Here is a 22,482-nt window from a genome sequence, read left to right as displayed (position 1 = left end):
CCAGAACCCTGGTCAACTGCATCCATCACCATTCCATACACGCACTTGGGCTCCATTTATCCTGTTTATATGGCTTTGAACTTTCTGACAAAACCATTATCCTTCTCTAGCCGGGAAATCTTGAAAAGAACTAAGAGGAAAATACACAAGATGCTGGAACAGGTGCAGCAAAGTCCAAAAAGCTGGCTCTTTACAAATCATCTCCAGGATGGTGTGATTTGTATTTGGGAGGGCACAAAAACAGGGGGGGGGAATTAACCCTTTCCATGCTGATCAATTTTCACCTGAACTATCCATCTTTTAATTCTTCCTTTTTAGTGTGTATGCTCACTGCCAAGGGGTGAACTGATGGCCACAAACTTAGATGACTGTAAAAGGGGGTGGGGTTCAGGGGTACACTGCCTTTGAATATGGAGGCTTCATTGAGGTCCATCAATGACTGACTCATGCTCTTGTCCATGAACGCACATGCTTAAATGTACTTCTGGGATTTTGCTCACATCCTGAAATGTGATGTTGGGTACAAACTGTGTTTGTGGGTGTGAATGCATAAGGTGTGTGCAGGTGCTTAAGAATTTCACACATGTGGCTATCCATACTTAACAATAGAATTGTCCAGGAGATTATTTTTATGAAAGTTATAGGACTATAGGGAAATGGAATGGTTTGGGAGGACGCTGTAGTTTATGGCCCTGTTTATTGAATGCATAATCTTGTTCTGTCTGCATTGTTTCCTAATTTCTGTAATCCAGTTTTTGCATTTCCTGTGATATGGCTTATCCTTTTTAATTGCATGTTTTCTGATTTTGTAATCTGATTTTATTACATTGTTTATTGTACATCTTATACACTTCCTGTTGCATTGTTAAATTTTGCAATCTGCCTTGAGTCTCAGCGAGAAAGGCAGACTGTAAATAAAACAAATAAATACAGCTGCAACTATAAGGGGGGTTTGTTTTCATATGCACCTTGTCACCAATACCTCGGCAAAGCTTTCCTGGAGACAAACTGAGGGTGTGGCCTAAGAGAGCCCACATAGGATTCCTATGAGCTAATCAAGGATGAGTTCTTCTCTTTGCTTATTACTGATGTCTCTCTCCCGTTGTGTTCCCAGACAGCTGTTCCCCCAGGGCCTGCCTGATGAATTCACCCTGGTGATCACTTTACTCTTGAAGAAGCAGACGACCAAAGAGAACTGGTATCTTTTCCAAGTCACCGATCGTCAGGGATACCCCCAGGTACTCCCGGCTATCCCCATCCCATTCTTTGCATGGCCTCAAGATCCCTTCTGTTCTGTTGTGGCCCTGTTCTTTCCAAAGAAGGCAGCTGCCACCAAGCTTCTGCCCGCTTCCTCCCTTGCCCACCTCTGGGCTTAACTGGTTAGAAATTCACACTGCACCAGTATGTCTTCTGTACCTTTCTGGCTAATAGCGTCCAGGTGCAAACTTAGGCTTGCCAGGTACACACTTATGGAAGGCAAACTCCCTGCAATTAGAGCCGCTGCCTACCTATCCTCTGCTGGCTGATGAAATGGGGGGGAGGGGTGATCCTCAGCTGGCCAGAAGAATGGGAGGAGGCAGGCTGTCAGAATGGGAGTGGTGCAGTCCTCATCTCCGCACGATGACATCACTTCCAGCACGACCCAGGACCAATGATGCCACACCAGGGCTGATTCTTTAGCACTCAGCCAAAATGGAGGCATGACAGTGTTGCTTCCAACTTGTGCCAGAAGTGACATCTTCACATGGAGATGAGGATCGTATATCCCCCCCACCATCAAGTAAGTTCCCACCATCACTTCCTACCAGCTGCTGGAGGGACCTGACAACTTTATGCAATATAGACCTGGGGCATCATGCCCAGGCTGAAAGCCATTACTTACCGTAGAGCTTTGTCAGCTCTTCAATAGAGTAGAGCCTTGGAATGCCTAGATGGGCTTGCTTTGAATCCCAATGTCTCCTGGCCACGCTCAATGCCACCCCCTTCCAAGAGGAAATCAGCAAAGTTGCCGCATGCCATTGTTGGGCTCTGCTCCTGTGCCATTGGCAGCCAGACATGCAGCGATCAAGGCAGCAAAGGCTAAAGCATTGCTTATTTCATTTTGTTGTGTCAGGAGCGAGGAAGGCCGAACAAAGGTGGCCGCCCTAGGCACACTTGTTTTACCTTAAAAGGGCAATGTTTGCTAGCGTGGCAAAGAAGCCCCTGGCCATGGTGGGACCTAGCCATACAGCTGTGGCACTGAAAGGGATCTTGGCCATTTCCCCTCCTTCTAAAACTAGTGTGATACTCATGGAACGCTGGTGGCTTCTTCGCTCTATTTCTGATGTCACCCCGATGCAGGCAGTGATGTTTCCGTTCTCGTAGTGTTTTCGTGGCCAGCATTCTGTGAGTGTTGTGCTATTTTTAGAATGTGGGGAAATGGCCCTCATGGGCCAGCTAGTCCAGAAGTTTTCAACCTTTCCAGACCCTGAATGCACCTTAATTCCCAAACAGCTGTATGGGACCCACAAGAACATGACATCTCAGTCACACAGCACCAGAATTACACAACCGGAAGAACCAGAGCCAGAAATGTGGCTTTTATGAAAAAGGAATCCCTTCCACCAATGAGTGACCATGCCTTGCACCTCCTCTCAGCATGCATGTAAAGAGAGGCAGGCAATGGGGCCCCCTTCTTCCTGGTATATCCACTCCAGCAGTATATCTTTCCAAAAAGTGGCAAAAATGGTGGCTCTGTAGGCGGCTCTTGATCTACATACAGGTGGAGCTCTGCGTCTCAGCTGAAGGCACTGATCCTTGGGTTGAACGCCACTGATCTACCCTAAACTCCTGCACAATGCAGGGAATTCAAATAGAAATAATAATAATAACAACAACAAAAATAACGTTTGATTTATATACCTCCCTTCAGGACAACTTAATACTCACTCAGAGTGGTTTACAAAGTATGTTATTATTATCCCCACAACAGTCAAACTGTGAGGTGAGTCAGGCTGAGAGAGCTTGGAGAGAGCTGTGACTGACTCAAGGTTTACCCAGCTGGCTTCAAGTGGTGGAGTGAGGAATCAACCTCGGTTCTCCAGATTAGAGTCCCACTGCTCTTAACCTCTGTACCAAACTGGTACATGTCCAGGCTGCGCTTCAGAACCTCCAATGAGAGGAAGCCCATCCACACCAAGGCAATGGGTTCCATTGTCAAGACACTTCTCAGTATCAGAAAGTTTCTCCTAATGTTCAGCTAAAACCTGTCCTCCTCCTGTACGTTTGGTCTTGCTCTCTGGAGCACTAGAGAACGTTGTCCTCCCGAGAAAGTCTTCTGCTCCATTTTCATGGGGGTTAGGTGGACCAATCCAGAGTTTACCTCAGCCAGGCTCAAGAGTGCAACTTGTAACTTACCTGCTTCCACAGTCGTGTTCTCTTTCTCTGTTTATTTGGTTCTCTGTCTTCGTCCTTCTGCCTCTCTGCTTCGCCTCATGCCTTTCCTCTCTGCCTCTCTCTTTCTAGAAAATTTCTCTTAGCGCCATCTCCTTTCACCCCCTCAGCTCTCCCTGGGCATCAACAGCAAAGAGCGAAGCCTGGAGTTCCAAGCCAAAGGCCAGGATGAGGAATTCGTCAAGGCGGTCTTCACCGGCAAAGGAGTCTCTTCCCTTTTTGACTTGAAGTGGCACAAGATGGCCCTCAGTGTCCAAAGCCAGGTGGTCTCAGTCCACGTGGACTGCAGTTACATCTTATCCAAACCACTGTTACCCCGTCGGCGGTTGGTCAGCGAAGGCAACGCTTTTGTTGGCCTGGATGCCATCCAAGGTTCTCCCGTCTCAGTGAGTCATGGTGGGATTGTGGAAATGAGATATGGCAGGCCCACATTTCTCCAACTGGTGGCCCTTCAGATTTTTCTCAAAGAAGGGGCTAAATTAATGAAAACTTATGGGTTATGTTGCTTCCTCTACTACAATTTGGCCACCCCCTCTCTGCCCAGACAGTCATGATTACTTGCCGATAGGAATGTGTGAATGCCCTCAGTCCCCCTGAGGAATTTCACTGGCATTTTCTGCTTCCCTTGGCATTTCCTAAGTATTTGGAAAGCCTCCACATTTGAATTGGAAGTTGGCTGTAATTATGGCATCTGGGGACAACATAGGGTTGTGTAGCACATAAAACATACAGGGGAGGGGCTATGGCTCAGTGGAAGAATCTCTGCTTGCACCCCAAAAGTCCCAGATTCAGTCTCCAGCATCTCCGGTTAAAAGGACCAGGCAATAAGTGATGAGAAAGACCTCTACCTAAGGGCCAAGCTAGAAGAGACAAATTGCACTTGAATGGCAAGTGAACAGACTCACATGTATTGCTCCCTGTTCACTTGCGCTCCACTTGCACTCCACTCAATTACACAAGTGGAGTGATCGAGTGGATTGCAAGTGGAGCACAAGTGAACAGGGAGGAATACATGTGAATCTGTTCACTTGCCATTCAAGTGTCATTCGTCACTTCTAGCTTGGCCCTGAGACTTTGGAGAGCTGCTGCCAGTCTGAGTAGACGCTACTGACCTTGATAGACAAATGATCTGATTCGGTATAAGGCAGTTTCATGCTTAACACCACTCTTGAGGATTTCAGTAGGTTTATCCAATCACTCCTTTAGCAGCATCTGCTGAAAATTCGCTGGCATCTTGCCCAAAGAGGAACCTCCCAATTGGATCTGAAATGTTCCACTCAAGATGCAGTTCAGTGGTAATCCGTCTTGTGGTCACGGTCAGAAAAGAAATGTTTATATCTGAGGTCACCAAAGCAGCACCTTTCAGGCCAAAAGTCAGTTTTGAGACACAGTTAGGTTAATGTCAGGCTTGTAAAGCAGGCAGGCAAGCAGGCAGACGTGTGCGTGTGTGAGTGTATGTGTGTGTGTGTAAACACCAAGAATCCTAGTAGTTCTACTGCTGTAGTTTACATGTAGAAAGCAAGAGTGGATGCCAAAGGACTTTGTAACAATTAAGGCATGGTGATTTCTGTGCAAAGTGATGTTGAGTTTGTACTCTTACTTAGGAAGCTGCTAAGTGCTTTTCTGGAGGTCCAAATTTCAACATTCTTTGTTGGGTTGCCAACTCCAGGTTGAGAAATTCTGGACATTTGAGGGTGGATCCTGAGGAGGGCACAGTTTGGGGTGGGGAGGGACATCAGCAGGGTATCATATCAGTGCACCCTCCAGAGCAGCCATTTTCTCCAGGGGAACTGATTGCTGTAGTCTGGAGATCAGTTATAATTCTGGGAGATCTCCAGGCCCCACCTTGAAGTTGGCAACTGTAATTCTTTGTAAGAATCCCCACAACCAGTGATCCACCTATGGTCTGTGACCACCACCACCCCTTCTGACCATTTCCACCACATTTAATTGACTCTATGGCATTACATTCCCCATCCCGCCCCTCACCTGCCAATAATGGAGGTAATATATCCTGGGGATAGATTCTGCCTACTTAAGAATTACCATATAGAACTGAATATAGCCTGGATGTGGAATCCAACTGAGGGCATTTCTCGCATTTCATTTAGCCTTGTGTTGGGCCTAGATTAGCATCCGTGTTTTGCCTCGTGGAAATTCAAGATGAACATGGAAGTTTCCCCTCAGGCAAAATATCTATCGGGAAAATAAAAGAATTTAGATTGAAAAATCCTGAGAAGAGACCTGTAGATTGCCGCTAAATTCTGTCCAAAGCAGAATCTGAGGCAAATTTGGGTTTTTTACAGCCAAGCACCACACTAGAACCCTTAGTTGGACCGCTTTAGGGTAGCTGTATCTTTTAAAAAAATGTTGTTTACATTTTTAAAAAATTGGGGAAGGAGTGCAGGCTAACCGGGCATGCCCGCCACCTCATGCCCCTGCCCCTCCCACCCACCCCTGACCCACGTTCTGAAGGGGAGTGCAGGCCAGCCGCTCACCCCCCAAGCCCCTCCTGCTCTGATCCAGGTCTTGGGGGGAGTGAAGGCCAGCTGTGTGTGTCCTTCACCCCTCCCACTCCTGATCTAGGTTTTGGGGGGTGCGCAGGCTAGTCGTGCCCCCCCTGCCTCCCGATCCAGGCTTTGGGGGGAGCACAGGCCATCTGTGCATGCCCTCCTCCAGCCCTGGGGAGGGTGGAGCAGACCTGGGGAGGGTGGAGCAGACCTGCTGCAGGCCCTTCTGTGTCTGCAGAGGCTTGCCAAGACTGCGCCTGGACTAGTTTAAGAGGTGAGTCGTTGGGAACATGGCTAACTTTTCATATAGTAAGCTGGTAATTTAATTTAAAATGAGTTCCTTGCATCCCAATGAAGCTTCTAAGGTGGTTCTCTGTGTGTGTTTTATATACATCAGATACTATCAGGACTCTGCTGTCTCATTCCACTGCATGGATGAACCAGGCTAGCTCCAACGTAACATTCCAAAGAATTTTGAGAGAAGCTAAAATTATTTCAGCCAGACTAATACATTTCCTAATGGGGCTTTCACATATCTTAACTAAATGGGTGTAATAGAACAGCAAGAAGCCTATCCAAGATTGAAAAACAGTTTGGAGAGAGACTCAAGAGAATATGCATAGTTATTAGGCACAAAATATATCCCATTACTCTGCTCAGCAGCATTTGAAGCCTTTTATAGCCTAAGGAGCCCACTGAAGAGCCAAACAAAATGGACGAAATCTCCTAGCCTGGAGAAAGGCCTCTGTCTTTGCTGAGGAGAGTGGTAGGATGCGTGCCAGTGTTTCCAGTAAGTAATTTTGGAACCATTTGGGCTGATCAGCAAATGCATAATTAACTACAAACAGAGCTATTTTCGTATGAGTGCATTTTGTAATAAATCAAACATCTTTCAATGAGTCTGCTTTACCCCCAAAGCTTGGGAGTTTTGCTTAGACTCCAGTCCAAATACCAAAATTATGTCTTTGTGGGAGCTATACCTCCTTCAGGTTTCAACTCTTGAACTTGCCTGAGTCTCCCTCTCGTCTTAAAAAACACATTGAAAGCTAAATCATTGGTTGGTGAGCCTCAGATCATGGGCTTCGATACCTCTCTTTCCCTCTTATCAGGGTTGGCAGTGTGTAGGAATTAAGATTTCCATAGGGAAACACAGTGTTGTAAGAACAAGCCAGCCCAAATAGTCTGCAAAATGTGGCTGTTGCACCTTGCAATTATTTATCATCATAGACATGGGGGTTATTATTCAACAAGAATGACTCTGAACATTCCCTTTCATCCTTGGCATCTGTTGTTTAGGAGCCTAAGCCACCCACATTAGCTCAGGGCAATGTATCTAGACTTACACCCCACAACCCCAACACAGCCCCCCCCCCAACCTGGCAGGACACCCTACATCTCTTGATGGCCTGAGTTTAGCTCTGTGGATCACAACTGGTGTAGGTCAGGTCCAGGTTTCAGGTGTGATACAATTACTCCACAACAGCTGTGGTACAGAGTTGCCAGCTGCTGGTTTGAAAATTCCTGGAAATTTGGGAGGGGAGTAGCCTGGGGAGGGCAGGGTTTGGGGAGGAGAGGGACCACAGCAGGAGTCCACCTTCCAAAGAGGCCATTTTCTTCAGGGGAACTGACTTCTGTAATCTGGAGATCAGTTTTAGTACTAGGGAGATCTCCAGGGCTTACCTGGAAGTTGGCAACCATAACTGTATCGGCAACGAAATGCTAGCCAAGGGTGAGAGATGGGCAGACAGCAGTAAGAGATTGGCAAAGGAGGCTCAAGAATGATCTTATTGGATAGCAATGTGATAGTTGTAATTTGTTCAAAAGTAGGGAGACGTTAATTTGGGAGGGGTCTGAGAACTATTAGAAGAAACAAGAAAAAAACAGAGAAAAGGTTGACTGGATTACTTCCCAGGATTTCAGTGCTGTCTGAATGGCTGAAGCCTCTGCCCCGGGACAGACCTTTAGATTCTGGTCCCAAAAGGGTGGATAGTTAACTTCTGCCCCTTTAACTCGGATTCTTTGTTCCAGTTTGACATTCAGCAGCTGCACATTTACTGTGATCCAGCCATGGTGATGCAGGAGGGATGTTGCGAGATCTCCGATAACGGGGTGAGTAATATTAGGGATATGCGGAGCCTCTCCCTCTTTGTCTACGTCTGCCTTTTCTCATGTTGTAAATACAAAGTTAGGACGTGAATCCTCAAGAGCCAGGATGTCTTTTTCACAGAGCGGATGCAAGAAATTTCAGTTCGTGTTAAACATTTACTATTATCCACAGTTGTGTTTGTATTCCCCAGTCAAAAGGGAAGACAGCCGTACAGATGTGAATAGTTTTTATACAATGCACACTTTTCCAGATGACACTGGCTAGGCCTGGTTTGGATATAGGCATGCACTTAAGAAGATTTAGGCATCTAGTTAGCTTTCCTATATCGTATCTTTAATCTTCAGGCAAGAGGAATGCCTCAACAACATGTCTGATTCATTTTGGGTATAGTAAACAAGTAAAATTATTACTAGAACACCTTGCTTCCATTTTATCTTTTTTATTAAAAGATGATTATTTACACTTTTAACATGAACTAAAGGGAATACGAAAGCACCATGGATTTTGTATTGATGATCAAAGGAGAGCAATTTCTTGACCAAATTGATTATGTCTTACCAAAAGTAAGCAGGTTCAACACAAATTGAACCTAGTTATCCAGACACATATTATCCCTTGTTGTCAGTTAGACTGTTTCTTATCAACTAAAGGTCATATCATGTTTTTACTGCTTTGCTTCTTCTCCCTTTGTAAGGCTATTCTGTTCTGGGTCTCTGAACTCCCTATTTGGCATGTTTAGCTAAGAGACCAGGCAAACCCTGTTTGGCCTTGCATCTTCCTCGTTTTTTAGTTGGACCAGCAGCTGTTCTCCTGTATTCCTGATCATATCAGCAGAGCCTTTTTTCTGGGAAAAGAGGTGGTGGAACTCAATGGGTTGCCCTCGGAGAAAATGGTCACATGGCCGGTGGCCCCGCCCCCTGATCTCCAGACAGAGGGGAGTTTAGATTGCCCTCCACACCGCTGTGACCATTTTCAAGAGGTTCCGGAACTCCGTTCCACCACGTTCCAGCTGAAAAAAAGCCCTGCATATCAGTAATGACTTGCAATTGGATTAATTGTGCATTGAGATTTGCATTCAAAAGCACAGGCAACAGCATAATTGATTGCAGATCAGAATTGTTGCCATGCGTTTGTATGTGCAGTTAATTATGCTAACCCACGTGCTTTTCTATGGATCCGATGATATAACCACAAGCCTGCAGCCAGGTTGGGAGTGGGACAGTTATTAGCGATTGTGTGACTATGCAGTTTTTGCTTCAGAAACAGAAAATCATGGAGGTCTATGGCAACCCTAATATATATGTGTATGTTTGTGTCCACACACTCACTTCTGTCCCCCACCCTCATAGTAGTAGAATTTACAATTTAGAGACATGCCCTTATATTTGATAGTGTTAAAGAATTGCTAACTTGGGGACTTGCCCAAAGATTGCATGGCCTTAGTTATTTTTAGAACACAGCTTAGAGACTCCTGCACAAGATGTTTTAGTTGTTGTTCACATTAAAGTCGTTTAAGTCATTCTTCATTCTGGTCGTCTTTTGTCTGTGGACTCAGAAATACAACACAACCTCCTTTTTATCAACAACCCTCTGATTTTGCTGGTTTCCAAGCAGCATGAGCCTCCCCAGAATTTTTTCAGTGCTGTTCTCCCCATCCATAGTGCTTTCCCGAAGGCTCCAAAAGTCGGCGGGATGTAGAAGTCATCCAGAGCAATGACCTGATAGAGGTTAACCTTCAGACCGAAGGCAAGGTTCCTAAGCGTTGCTTCTGCTTGGAGGAAAATCAAGGCATGCAGGTAAGAAAGGTCCTCACCCTGGAGAGCTGTTGGACGTCTGTCCCTGCTTTAAATCTTTGCCTTTGCCACAGAGATGCTGGCTCCAGCCCTAAACAGACTGGGGCCAGCATACCTGAGGGACCGCCCCTCCCCATATATACCCCGGAGGGTGCTGAGATCTGCAGGTAAACACCTCCTGGTGGTCCATGGCCCCAGGGAGGCTTGACTGGCCTCGACTAGGGCCAGGGCATTTTAGGTCCTGGCCCTGACCTGGTGGAACGCTCTGTCGGAAGACACTCAGGCCTGCCAAGATCTTCCATCCTTTTGGCAGGCCTGCAAAACAGAGATGTTCCACCAGGCATTTGGTTGAGGCCAACATTAAATCCATCAAATGAGTCTCCCTGCCAGTCTTCCACCTGTGTGGGGGCCATATGATCACCTCCCTCTGCGTATGAGCAGCCGCAGGATACCAATCCACACCTTCACCCATTTTATACATGATGAGCAAGTGAATTGCTGAAGTGCTGCATTGTAAGTTTTGTGATTTTATTGTTATGCCTGTATTTCTTATTTTTGTTGTAACCAGCCCTGAGCCCGCTTGTGGGGAGGGCGGGCTATAAATTAAATAACGACAACAATAACGACAATAATAATATAGTTTAAGCAAGACCCTCGCTCTCTGCCTCAGTTGCCCATCTGCAATAATGGCATAATAACACTGACCTACGTTATAGAGTGTTTGAAGGGACTGCAACAAGATAACGTCCGTTTTCACGCACGCCCCGGGAGATCACGCAAACTCACGGCATGAAGCGTCGTCCTAGCACGATCTCCTGGAACGATCCCCTTTAATGACCCGATGACATCAGAAAAGGCGCCATTACACAGGATCGTGCCAAGAAATCATGCTAGGAAGACACTTTTATGCCGTGAGTTTCGCGTGATCTTCTGGGCGTGTGGCTGTGTGAAAACGGCCAATATCTGTGAAGCTCTTTGGACAGAAGTTCTTTGCAAATGTTGCTTCTTAGTTATAAATCTCTGAAGAAATCTGATCCCTAGATTTGTCAGTGCGAGATGAGGAAAAACGGAATTGTTGTGCAGTGGCTTTGTTATGCATGCACATGGTCAAGGAGATATTTTGTACAGCGGAGAGAAAGCCAGGTGTGCAAATAACATACAGGGAACATTGTGGTAATTCTTGAATAACTGGAGCTGTGGAAACCATTCCAAAATGTCCAACGCCTGTGCATGCCCTGCTCAATGAAAACATTGCCGGTTTTGGTAAAGGCCGACAGACTTATCCGATGTCTTCAGAGAGCCAAGCTACAAGTGACGCCTTACACAGGTTGGACACTTGTCAGCTTCCCTCAAGTTTTGATGGGAAATGTAGGCGTCCTAGTTTTACAGCTTGTCTCTCCATTACAGCTGCAAGACCAGGACGCCTACATTTCCCATCAAAACTTGAGGGAAGCTGACAAGTGTCCAACCTGTGTCAGGCGTCACTTGTAGCTTGGCTCTTAGTCTCCCAAAGGTGAAGTCCAGCTGTGGATAGAACAGTGGGGTGTAATTCACACAGTACATTCACCATGCAGCATTGTCAAGAGAGTTTCCATTGCTGCCCTCTTTCCTACGAACCCTCTTTCTCACGCCTTTTGGCGGGAGGGCCAGAAAAACAGCCTCATGATTTCTCTTCCCCTCCTTCCATCCAAGCACCCACCTCCCACAGCAACATTACAGCGTCCTCTACTGAGCTGAATCGACTCATGATCCCAGCACTGCAAATTCTGTTACAAAAAAATGGAAATATTTCTCGTTTAATTTGCCCTCAGGTTCCCCCTGTTGGTTTCTTTATGTATTTATTTTATCGACGTGAGATCCTGCCCCCTCAGGGCACAGAGTGGGTGTCAGTATGATAATTATAAGCTGGGGGTCACATTATGCCTACCCTACCCTATCTCCAGCTACCAAAGTCAGTATTTCAATAAATAAAAGCAGATTTTTTATTGGTTGCCAAAAGTGCCCAGGCTCGGGTGTTGGTGAGCCTCCAGGCGGAGGAAATTCCAGAGGTGAGGAATGTTGCCAGATCAGATTTGTGACATCTTTTCCATTTACTGTGTGATTCCTGATTGGATGGGATTGTCCATGTTCAGGAAAGAGAAGAGACCGTAACTGAGGGAAAGAACAGCACCAAACACTGTTGAGAAAAGATGAATATCTGTGCAATATCAACTTTTCCCAAGAGTACTCCACCAAAATTGCTAGTTTCTGCCCTCAAACCTGATAGATATTCAGGTAACTCACAGATAGATATTCAGTGGTAATGCACCATTGGTGGATTGGCCCAGATTTCACTGATGGATATTGAATTCACTGTTTCCACTACCAAAGAGGGTGAGCGCAGAAGGCTGGAATATAGAACACCAGTCATCTGTTTACTGTTGTCGCTGGGAATACATTTGCTACCAATTTAGGGTCGTTTCTTCACTGTCAAGACCCTGCTGAGAAAGAACATATATCAAAAAGGGAGGGTGGGCAGCATAAAGCTTCAGTCCAAGCTATGTTGGAGAGCCACCAACCTTAGAAGTGAGGTCTTGAAAGGAAACCACAAGGGAAATGAGGAAGAACCCCAGTGTGTGTGTGATGTGATGGATGGGAAGGAGACACCCCCCAAGACAATATGGAAAATGTGAACACACACTCTTGCTTCTTAATGAATCTCAAATGGGCAGCATTCCTTGAAAAAAAAACCACCACCCCTTCTAGTGATTGAGTGCCCCCATTGATCCAGACAATATTCAAGCCAAGACTATCCAGAAGGGGCTTCCGAAAGGGTTCTAATACAGGCTCTTGTGCAGGGATGTGTGGGAACCCCCCACTCCCATGTCCCATCCCTCAAGAAATTTCTCTGGCCATAACCAAGTCCTCCACTGTATTTTAAGGGAGGTTCAGCTCTTCAGAAATAGCCATGGTGGCTCAAAAATTGCACTTTGGATGAAACTCACCAAAAATGTAACGGTGAGTGGATGGGACCCACTCCGTTAACCAAGAGATTCGTGGTTATTTCTGAAGAGCTGAACTGTGGCCATTTCTGAAGAGCTGAGTCTCCCTTCACGTACGGTGGAGGCTCGGTTTGAGCATTACAGTGGTGGGGCAAAAGATTCCACCTAAGAGGCTTTGCCCTTCTACAGTGTCTCATTCGGACTGGGCCACTTCCCATGGAATGCGTAACCTCCTTGTTTCAAGGAGCTGCTGTGTGGGAACAGAGTCCTACCAGAGAGTGCTTTTTCCACCACCTTTAAATCAAGCCCTTGATACACTCATTGAGGAGAACACAACCGCATTCATGAACCCTCCGGGAAACAGGAAAAAAGCTGCCTCGCTTTTTCCACAAGCCTAGAAGATGAATGGGGGAGAAGCCAGGCCAAAAAAGTGAAAGAAAATGTAGCTTATCAAGGTAGGAATCTTGGCGGGGAGGAGCAGCAACCGAAAGCAGGAGGCAAAGGAGGGGAAAAGGTGACCCTCCAGGCACAAATGCAGGATATGAACTCGCTACTCCAAGAGAACGTGGATATGAAGTGATCCCTTTATGCCCTCCATCCCAGGATGGATAGACTGACCACTACTGAGACAGAGCCAAAAACAGAAGGGGCACAGTGGACAGCTGACAAGCAAATAGGTGGGGTGGGGGTGGTTTCAGGTTTTGTGTGGAGAATTGGGTTGCCAGCTCCAGGTTGGGAAATTCCTGGAGATTTGGGGATGGGGCATGGGGAGGGCAGGGTTTGGGGAGGGAAAGGACCTCAGTGGGGTATAATGGTATAGAGTTTACCCTTCAAAGCAATCATTTTCTTCAGGCTTATGGCTTAATTAAAGCCATTAAAAGAAGCTGTCTTTATATATGGCTGTACCTATGAGGGAACAAGAGGGTGCGGAGGAGAGGAATTTTGTGGTCTTCCAGCCAGTAATGTTGCTCTTTCTCTTTTATTTTTCCCAGGAAGAGGTGAGGGTTTCTGGGAAGACTGATGACCAAGGAGAGAAGGTGAGTCAAATGAGGGAACATTTAGGTAAAGGTAGTCCCCCTGTGCAAGCACCGAGTCATTACTGACCCATGGGGGGACGTCGCATCACAATGTTTTCTTGGAAGATTTTTTGTTACGGGGTGGTTTACCATTGCCTTCTCTAGTCATCTACGCTTTACCCCCAGGAAACTGGGTACTCATTTTACCGACCTCGGAAGGATGGAAGGCTGAGTCAACCTTGAGCCGGCTACGTGAACTCGGCTTCCGCCAGGATCGAACGCAGGACATGAGCAGAGCTTGGACTGCAGTACTGCAGCTTACCACTCTGCGCCACAGGGCTCAGTACGAGGGAACATTTATGGACTTTGATATATTAGCATTGCCTAGTTAGGAGAGCATAAGAAAAACCATGCAGTGTCAGATCATCTAGTCCAGCAGTGCGTGTCTCACCATAGAGACCCACATAGATGCCTCCAGGATTCCCCAAAGCAGGGCACTCCTGTTAAACAGCTTGACTACTGCCCCCTAGCAATTGGAGGGCCTAACTACATGATATTATTCCATGGTCCATCTCTGGGTTCTGACAAGCAGACGTGAACTGGTGGTGCTCAGGTGAGATGTGATTCTCAGGTCTGTGGGGTCTGATTCAGATCAGCTCTGGCATGCAGGGAGAGGGGCTTCCCTCTGCACCATTTTCTCGAACTGAAACAATGTTTGGCTATGTTGGTAGCCACACGTGTGTTGATGGGCTAACCTAAGTTTCCCTATTGGGGCAAACAGCAGGTTGAGAAAATGGTGTGGGGTGGAAAGCTTAAGTTCCATTTCTCCACTTGCCTCAGTCTAGATCCAAATCCAGCCTCTACTTCCCATATGTAATATGGGATAACAGTACTGGCGTACTTTGCAGGGTTATTTCAGCATCTGTGAAATTCTATGGACACTCAAAAATTCTAAGTAATATTGGGGGATGTAGGAGGATATAACCGAATCTGCAAATTATGCTACAGCTTGGTAAGAGCATTTCTAAACTAAACTCAAAATTCAATATATTTTGAAAATCTGGATCCACAACATTGGAGAAGTTCAGACAGGATTTTGAGAAGCGTCCGTTGCCTACAGCGGCAATTGCTGAGGCGGTATGTGTATGTTTTCAACTCCTGTTACTATAGCATCCATAATGGTGAATGTGTTTGCTTGTTTTGATAAAGGAAGTGGCTGCAGATAAGGATTCAAAATGTTGCAAGCATGACATTTGCATTGGGAGAAATTTCTCCCTCCCTCAGTGTGTTTCAAGCACCAGACGAGACCTTGCAGGGATGCTGAATCAAACCCTGCTTGTCCCTGCCTAGAATGTAGTACTTAAAGCTTCATTTCCACTAATCCCTTCCCAGAGAGTTCCCCATAAACAGTTCTTCTGAAGGCTTCTTTGTGTGATCCAGACTTAAAGGGCTTAACAGCAAGAGAACCTGTCTGTGCCCCAGGGCTCAAATGCACAGTCAAGAATTATACATTTGCTAAAACACCATCCTTGTTTTAAATCTCCATTCAGGCCATGTCAGAGAAGAAGCAATGGAGATGTTGCTACGAACTGGCAGGCTGGGTCTCTAGGGTGGACACTGTTGTTCCCGTGGAACAGACAGTAATCTCAAAACCACCTTCAGTTCAATTCTATTTAGCACTTATTGTGACTTTCTCATTTCTCCTGTTTCAGCCTGAAAAAAAACCCGCTTTGATTTCACTTCTCCCTTATGTGAATTGAACCTAGGATTTCTTCCCAAGGAAATCTTTCCTCTTAGAAAAATACAAAGATCAAAATAACACCTCTGGCATTACTTTGATTAAAAAGAAGGCTAGAAATGACCTGTAGAAGCATGCCTAGAACATTTAACACAGTTTTGATCATCAAAATTTCCCCCCCCCCCAAAAATAGAATAGGCCCGTGATTCTTTGTTTTTATGCTTCCTTCCCCCAATGCTTCCCGTAAAGAGGTGCACATTTTAATGGACTCTCTTTTTAACATCTCGTGCATCTGAGCTCTGAATCACAAGCACTTACGCTGGAATAAATTTTGTTGGGCATTAAGGTGCTGCTGCACTCCTGTTTTGTTTTGCTGCTACAGACTAATAGGATTACTCCTCTGGAATTTTTCAGTGGTACTTATGCATCAGTAAATTAGCTTTCCATATATATATGGTGTGTTGAAATGACATACATTGCGGGCATAAATACCATATTTGACATGCATACGGAATAGAATCAAGTCTGCAAAAATGAAATGTGGAGAGCTGAAATTGTTGACCAAAATACGAACGAATATATCAAGAAAATGAGCAAAAAAATTGCTGTTCTCTAATTCCGTCTGATTTTCTTTATATGGAGTCGGGGTGGGTGGAGTGGAAGCATTAGATCCACAAAGTGGCTGGGGGATGAACATGAATGTGCAGCATCTGAATGGTATGTACATCCAGAAGGACAGCATCCACATGTGCTTGCACACACGATGGATAGTATCTCCCTCTTGCCTTACATACACACGTACTTTTTATCCTTCCTTTTCTCCAAGATGATCAGGGCAGTACAGAGTTCTTCTCCCCTCCATTTATATTTGAATGCACATACAGAGGAAAACATCCACATTTGAACGCACAATTGGTTCCTTTTCCAAATGCACATCTGGTTTATGCTTTTGGTTCCTACAAGCAAAGCAATCTGAGACTGCTTTCTCTGGAATCTGTCGATGGGCGCTTGACTCTGAAAAAGCTTATACCCTGGAAATCTTGTTGGTCTTTAAGGTGCCCCCGGACTCAGATCTTGCTCTTCTACTGCAGATCAGCATCTGAGAATCCTTTATGAATTTCCTGTAGATATCTGAGACTGGGGGGGGGGCAGAATTGAATGGAAGGAGGAGCTTTTGTGTACCCCTGTATTGCCTCTTGGTAAAGAATGTACCCAGGAAAGGATCTCTCCGGTTTCCACCAACCCAGAGTTCCTGCCAACAGCATGTAAAGGAGCATCCAAGTCCTTCTGACAGCTGCCCTTGGCTGAACGAGTCTGCCAGGCAGCCCTCAGAAGCCTTGTTCTGCCAGGGGCTTGGCTTCTCTTGAGCTGCCAGCCCATCCCATGGGAAACATCTCACACTTAACTGGTTTGGCTGGAGGAAGCAGTGGTTAAGCCACAAACCCTCACATATAATACAAGACTCTGGCTTTGGTCAAGATTTGGCCAGAGAGAGAAGACGGCCCATTCAGCTCCTTGCAGGAGTTCACTTCTCCTCCGTTGCTGAACTGAAGAGAAAGCGATCTTTCTTGGCAAGGGAATCTGAGAAGGTGTTTGCTCAACATCCTCAGTCTTCATGTCTTTCCTGTAAAACTTTCAGTTAACCAACATTTTTAATAGTAATTGCTTCAGTGAGTTCATCATGCAGAATGTCACAAACTATTAAAAACACAGAAATACCTCTAATACATAAAAGAGACGTAGGTGGTAGCACCATCTGAGAAGATGCATTTTCCCTTCTGGGAGGGAATGCCTCTTCCCCATCTTGTTTAAGAGGAGAGGGTATGCCTTTTTTCAAATCATGCAACCACCTGCTATTTGGGGTGAGTATTTTGTATTCAAAGTATTTTTTTTAAAAAAAAATCTGTCTGAAGGTGACCCATTAGTTTACCTTTTCGATGAATCAAAAGATTTTCTCAGTTCATCTAACCATCTGACTACATCTCATGGCCTTAACTTGAAGAAATGCCCCTTTGTGGTTTTCTAATTATTTCCTTCTCTTGCAGTGCCCTCCGTGTCCGCAGAGGTTGTCACATGCAAATGTAAGTCCAGGTGCTGAATTTAATTATTTCCGTAATGGGCTTTGGACAAGGTGGGCTGATGCATCTCTTTCAACGCTAGCTCAAGAGGGCAACTGCTGTAGCTTACAGCTTCAGTAAGCTGTCTGGGTCCCCCTTGATTCCCTCGCCTTCCATCTCCCTCTCTGACTTCCAGTAACTCACACACAGAGATATTCCTTTACTGGGCTTAGGCATGTGCTATCAGAAGGGGGATCTGTCACCAATTCATTTGTGGTTTAATAAAAATCTCTGTAAGGCATACAGACAGGAAGTATCATCCCAAGTTACCTCTGTGGATTGGACCAGGGAGAATAATAACTAAAGCTAAAAAAGCAGATCAGGCTGAGTAGTCCTGGTTTGGGTTCTGTGGGTGCTGACAGAACAGGGTCCACTTTGACAGCAGGCAAGAAACTGAGAAACTGGCTTCAATACAAGGACAGAGACAAGACGCATGGGAAGGAGTGATAGAGTTTAGAGTGCCTTTGCGCATGTGCAGAGCGCCTTTCCCACATCAGGGAGTAATCACAGCAATCCCCCATGCTTTCAGAGAGCTGAAGAACTTCCTGGTTCACCAGCTTTTTTGTTTGTTTTGGGGCAGGGCTCCTGTGCTTTTAACAACCTGACATGCAGAAATAACACAGGTGAAGTTATGCCCATCATTTCATCACCCTGGCAGGGAAAGCTACACCTATTGAATTTTTTTTTTCTGTTGTAGTCAGTAACCTGATTGGGTATCCATTTGAAGCAAGATGAACTTCTGTTTTTTGGAAGACAAAATAGTGTTGATGTCAGGGTTGGAAACATCATCTCTCACCTTCCACCTCTGGCACACCACCACAACCATTTTCCAATTGGGGCTTCCTCCGTTCCCATTACAGTCAATGTTCAGTGCTCCAAATTAGAGCTTGACTGTATCAAGCTCCCAGCCATGACTGATGTCCAGATCACCTGACCAACTCCTCCATCCCCACCCCCACTCAGGGCCTCTAATGGTATAGGGCTGTCCTTAGATCTTTGGCAGCTCGACTCTGCTGACTCAAAAGATTTTGCAGCAGCTGTGGAATGGTAACTCATTCATTCATTCATTCATTCATCGCAGCTCTGGGTCCCTCCCCTGGAATCTACATTACTTCGTTCCTCCCCACTGCAGGTCATTTTACCTGCAACAGCTGGCTAGATTTCTATCCATGTTTCTTCCCTTTTGCTTTCTGTAAGGAACCTCCCCTTTCCCCCCTTCCAATCCCCCAGTTTCGCCTGTCACTTCTGGCATGCTTCCAGTGGAACATCTGGCTCACTGAAGAAATATTTGATGGCTTCCAGATGTCAGCAAAGGTTCCTATAGCAACTGCTTTGGCACGTGGATGAAAGGAGGAGGTGGGAGTGCAGGGAGTAGCGGTGGGAGGGGGAAGGAGGAAGAGGCCTGCACCGTCGCTGCTTCTCTGTACTATTTTCCCTCTTCTTGTTTATCCACTGGCTGCTCGGCAGGACTGGACGCCAGAGTTGCCAAGCAGTTGCATGGGAGTCTATGGAGGAACTGGCACTTGAGAGGAAAGTCACAGATCGTTATCCACAGGGCTCAGCCAGGCCCTCTTTTAGCCTGCACCAAGGGGCTCTGCTTCTCCTTGAACCCTCCACTTGTACAGGGGGCAGGGGCAGCTGGTGCAAAACATCTAGGAGAATTTGTTCTCAAATGTGTTGCAAGGAGGAGGCTGTTGCACAGGACTGCTTTTAGATAGTTCAGTGTCTTGCATTCCATTAAGAGTAGAGTCTGGGGTTTTTTGTTCCTTTTAAAAATAAGACTCATATAACAGTAGCTGGCTCCCTCAGGGCTTGAAGTACAATCCCTGTATCTTCATATGGACAGCTAGCAAAGTCCAGGATCTTGCCCAGCCAATCACTCTTTGAGTCAAACGCAGCCCACTAGTCTTCTCTTACACCCCCAACAAGGGCTTGACATTCCTCCTGTTTTTGCCAGTTCCAAGTCAGAAGCTAAACTGGAGGTTTCTCAAGGCCCCGGAGAATTGCCATACATGGCTAGCAGGAGGAGAAAGCACAATGCACCGTGACCAGCTAACTAAATGAAGCGATTACTATCTAAAATATCAATGAAAGACGTCTCGTATAGTTAATCAGTATCTTCAGTTTCATATATTAATTTTACATACATGACTGCCAAAATAACAATACAGAACTCAGAGGCAGCCTAAAGAGTATGCCTGATACATGCCGGGGATGCTCCTTCTTATAAATTGTAAATTTTCATTCTGATAACGGCCTGGAAAAAGGATCTCAGAAACGGGATGTGAATGTTAGCACACCTGTTACAGTTAAACATGTGGGGATTCGTGGGACAGCCCTGCAGTGGCGGAACTCCTTCCTTCGCAATCAGGGACAGAGGGTGGCACTCGGGGAAAACATGTCCGCTCGCCATTCTTTGGTATGCGGTGTCCCTCGGGGGGTGATTCCCCAATTCTATTTAACATGTATATGTGCCCCCTCGCCCAGTTAGCTCGCAGCTTTGGGCTGGGTTGTCACCAGTATGCGGATGACACCCAGCTCTATCTGCAGATGGATGGCCAGTCTGATCTTGCTCCGGATTCCTTGGCCAAGGGTCTTGAGGCTGTGACAGCATGGTTACATCAGAGTCACCTGAAATTGAATCCCCTGAAGACGGAGGTTCTGTGTCTGGGTCGTGGGGTGATTGAGCTGGGGACCTGGCTCCCAAACCTCGACGGGATACAACTGAAACCTTTGTTGATGGTGAGGAGCCTGGGTGTGACCTTGGACGCCACGCTTTCAGTAGAGGTTGCAACTGTTGCCAGGTCTGCCTTTTTTCATCTTCGACAGGCCAGGCAACTGGCACCCTGTCTTTTGCCTCAGGACCTGGCTACAGTAATCCATGCAACAGTGACCTCCAGGCTAGACTACTGCAACTCACTCTACGCTGGGCTGTCCTTGGGCCTGACCTGGAAGTTACAGCTGGTCCAAAATGCAGTGACACACATCCTTACTGGGCCACCAATCCGAGCACACATTCATCCTGTGCTGTGCCAGCTGCACTGGCTCCCAGTGGAGTTCCGGATCCAGTTCAAGGTGTTAACCTTGGTATTTAAAGCCCTTCACGGACTGGGACTTGCATATCTGCGGGACCTCCCCTTCCATTGCGTCCCCTGCAGGGCATTGCACTCGTCAGACAAGCAACTCCTGGTGGTCCCCAGCCCGAAGGACGTCCATTTGGCTTTGGCCAGGGCTTTTTCTGCCCTGGCCCTGGCCTGGTGGAACACTCTCCCACTGGAGATCTGAGCCCTGTGGGACCTGTTACAGTTCTGCAGGGCCTGTAAAACGAAGACGTTCTTCCAGGCCTTTGGCTGAGTGCCAGCAGGTGTCCCCCTTCTTCCACCTAAGAGCACCATTTTTTCTGGGACAGCCCTTGGCCATGTGCTATACCCATATGTATGCCCATATACGGACTCCCAACTATTTATTTAAATAGCCTGAGCCTGGACTATTTTAATTGATTGTCTTAAGATTATTATTTATTTTATAGTTTTATGGTTGATTCACTGTATTTTATTAATGTTGTTAGCTGCCTTGAGCTCATTTGTGGGGAGGGCGGGATGTAAATCAAATAAATAAATAAATATCTGGAATAATATCCCCTCTCTTGGATTGAATAAACATTTTCTGATGAATTTTGTAAATATGGCATAACAAGATTATTTAACTGCTTTGTAACTCAAGTGACTGTCACTTTACATCTATAAGCACTGGTCACTTTCTTACTGTTATTTATTGTTATTTATTGTATACAAGCATCTAGCACTTTATTGCAGTATTCAACTTTGTATTCAATATAGTATTTAATAGTATCTATAGTACTCAGTATAGATCTTGTGACCTATATTGCCATGGTTTATTGATTGATTGAATGTGACGTCCTCTGAGTGCTGTATTGTTATTTTGGCAGTCATTGTGTATGTAAAATGAATATATGAAATTGAAGATACGTCTTTCATTGATAGTTATTAGCTAGTAATTGCTTCATTTAGTTAGTTGGTCATGGCGCATTGTGCGTTCTCCTCCTGATTATTCTGTGACTCTTTCTTTTCTGCTTGGATACATGGCTAGTAGCAAGTCGCATTCAGCATCATGGACCACGCGGTGCAAATCTAGCTTAGCAAATGCAGAAGGCAGCCAGCATCCCAGACTCTGATTTGCTGCAGCTCAGAGATATTACACTTTGGTTAATCTTTCGCTGAAGCTCCTAGTCCTGCATGACTTTTAATAATGCTTTTTGCTTGGGTTGAGCACAGAGCTAGGTTCTGAACAGGAGGAGTGACTGTTGGGGTTTCGTTCTGGCTAGGGTTGCCAACGACAGCTTGGGAAATTCTTGGAGAATTGGGGGTGGTGTGTGGGGAGGAACTTGGGGAAGGTGGAGTTCAGTGAAGGGTGTGATGCCACGTCCTGATATAACACTTCCAAGTCAAAGTTCAAGTACTCCAACGCCTTCCACTCTTGTGAGGTCCCTTCCTCTGACCATTATGGAGGGCAATGCCAGGGGTCGACCAGGCTGTTGCACAATGCCAATAAGCCAGAATGGGCCACGTGGCACTCACTGCATGACTTCATAAAAGCTTCCAGATCACTCCTGCTCAGTTGTGGTGCTTGTCCATGACAGCACTTCTCAATCCTAGATTTGCTCAACGTTTCCACAGAATTTTCTTGAAAGTCTCTGGAGAAGGAAACTCCTTCTAAGACTCTGCTGTTAATAACTACCCTTTGTGAGAAGGGCTCCTAACCTTGCCT

At 46.0% G+C, this 22,482-nt stretch overlaps 1 protein-coding gene across 6 annotated transcripts in view; it reads left to right on the top strand.

Annotated features, from left to right (window-relative positions):
* The window catches only part of COL16A1 (collagen type XVI alpha 1 chain), a 174,600-nt gene that overhangs the window by 39,894 nt on the left and 112,224 nt on the right, over nucleotides 1-22,482 (top strand). For all 6 annotated transcript variants that reach the window (XM_055000062.1, XM_055000060.1, XM_055000061.1 and 3 more), the window contains exons 5-10: nucleotides 1,115-1,238; nucleotides 3,543-3,818; nucleotides 7,971-8,051; nucleotides 9,711-9,845; nucleotides 13,816-13,860; nucleotides 17,623-17,658. In XM_055000062.1, coding sequence (XP_054856037.1) covers nucleotides 1,115-1,238; nucleotides 3,543-3,818; nucleotides 7,971-8,051; nucleotides 9,711-9,845; nucleotides 13,816-13,860; nucleotides 17,623-17,658 — 697 coding nt within the window. The remainder of the gene's footprint in view (nucleotides 1-1,114; nucleotides 1,239-3,542; nucleotides 3,819-7,970; nucleotides 8,052-9,710; nucleotides 9,846-13,815; nucleotides 13,861-17,622; nucleotides 17,659-22,482) is intronic.

Source organism: Eublepharis macularius, chromosome 15, assembly GCF_028583425.1.
Source record: "Eublepharis macularius isolate TG4126 chromosome 15, MPM_Emac_v1.0, whole genome shotgun sequence".
NCBI lineage: Eukaryota > Metazoa > Chordata > Lepidosauria > Squamata > Eublepharidae > Eublepharis > Eublepharis macularius.
Note: the sequence above shows the minus strand (reverse complement) of the source record. Positions and strands in the feature narration are given on the sequence as shown.